This window comes from Plasmodium reichenowi, chromosome 9, assembly GCF_001601855.1.
Source record: "Plasmodium reichenowi strain SY57 chromosome 9, whole genome shotgun sequence".
Classification (NCBI taxonomy): Eukaryota; Apicomplexa; class Aconoidasida; order Haemosporida; family Plasmodiidae; genus Plasmodium; species Plasmodium reichenowi.
The window spans coordinates 291,561-292,441 of record NC_033654.1 but is presented as its reverse complement, the minus strand read 5'-3'; the positions used below and the strand labels follow the sequence as shown (position 1 = coordinate 292,441).

At 15.9% G+C, this 881-nt stretch overlaps 1 protein-coding gene across 1 annotated transcript in view; it reads left to right on the top strand.

Annotated features, from left to right (window-relative positions):
- The window catches only part of PRSY57_0906200 (putative membrane protein), a gene marked incomplete at both ends in the record, with an annotated part of 2,077 nt that extends 1,681 nt beyond the window's left edge, over positions 1–396 (top strand). Inside the window, one exon of the mRNA XM_020114771.1 lies at positions 274–396. Coding sequence (XP_019970470.1) covers positions 274–396 — 123 coding nt within the window.
- Positions 397–881: the final 485 nt, after the last annotated feature.

Below are 881 nucleotides of genomic sequence, written 5' to 3'. Positions count from 1 at the left end.
ATATATATATAAATAGATAAATATATATATATATATATATAAATATAAATGGATAAATATATATATATATATATATAATATATGTAATGTCCTTTATTTACTGCATGAAATACCTATGTAACTTTATAAATGTCAAAGGATTTATTATATATTCATTAATTTATTTACTTCATTTTAAAAATTTTTTTTTTCTAAAACGATAATTTATATAAAGATACCTATTTTTATCTTCGATTTATATACTTCTTATTACATTTTTTTCTGTTTATGTAGAATAAGATAACGAAGATAGCAGATATATCTAAGATACTTAACATATCATACTCAGTTTATTTTATCCCCTTATTTTTTTATTCCTTAATATGGTTGAGGTATATGAAGAATTTGGATAAATAAAACCACAACGTTTACACATATATATATATATATATATATATTTTAATTGTTTAGTTTATTTTTTATGTATTAACCATTCTTATCAAATATATAAATAAAAAAAAAAGTCAAAGCTGTTTTTTTTTTTTTTTTTTTTTTTTTGTTAAAAAAAAATATTAATTAAATGTAATCTATACATATATTGTTTATGTTATATTTTTTTAATTCGATGTCTTGTTATTTAAAAATATTCTCCTATAACTTTATTTATTTTTTTTATTTCTTTCTTATATCATTTTAATGTTTTTATATTTATATGCAATTAAGTGCATAAGAAAAATAAAGGAAAACGAAAAATATAACATCATTAAAAATAATAAAAAGGGAATATGTTTTGTAGAACAGAGAATTTATTAAAAATGGGAGATAAAAAAAAATAATTACAAAGAAAGATTATTAGTAAATAAAAAAAAAAAAAATAAATGCAAAAGTATATACATATATGT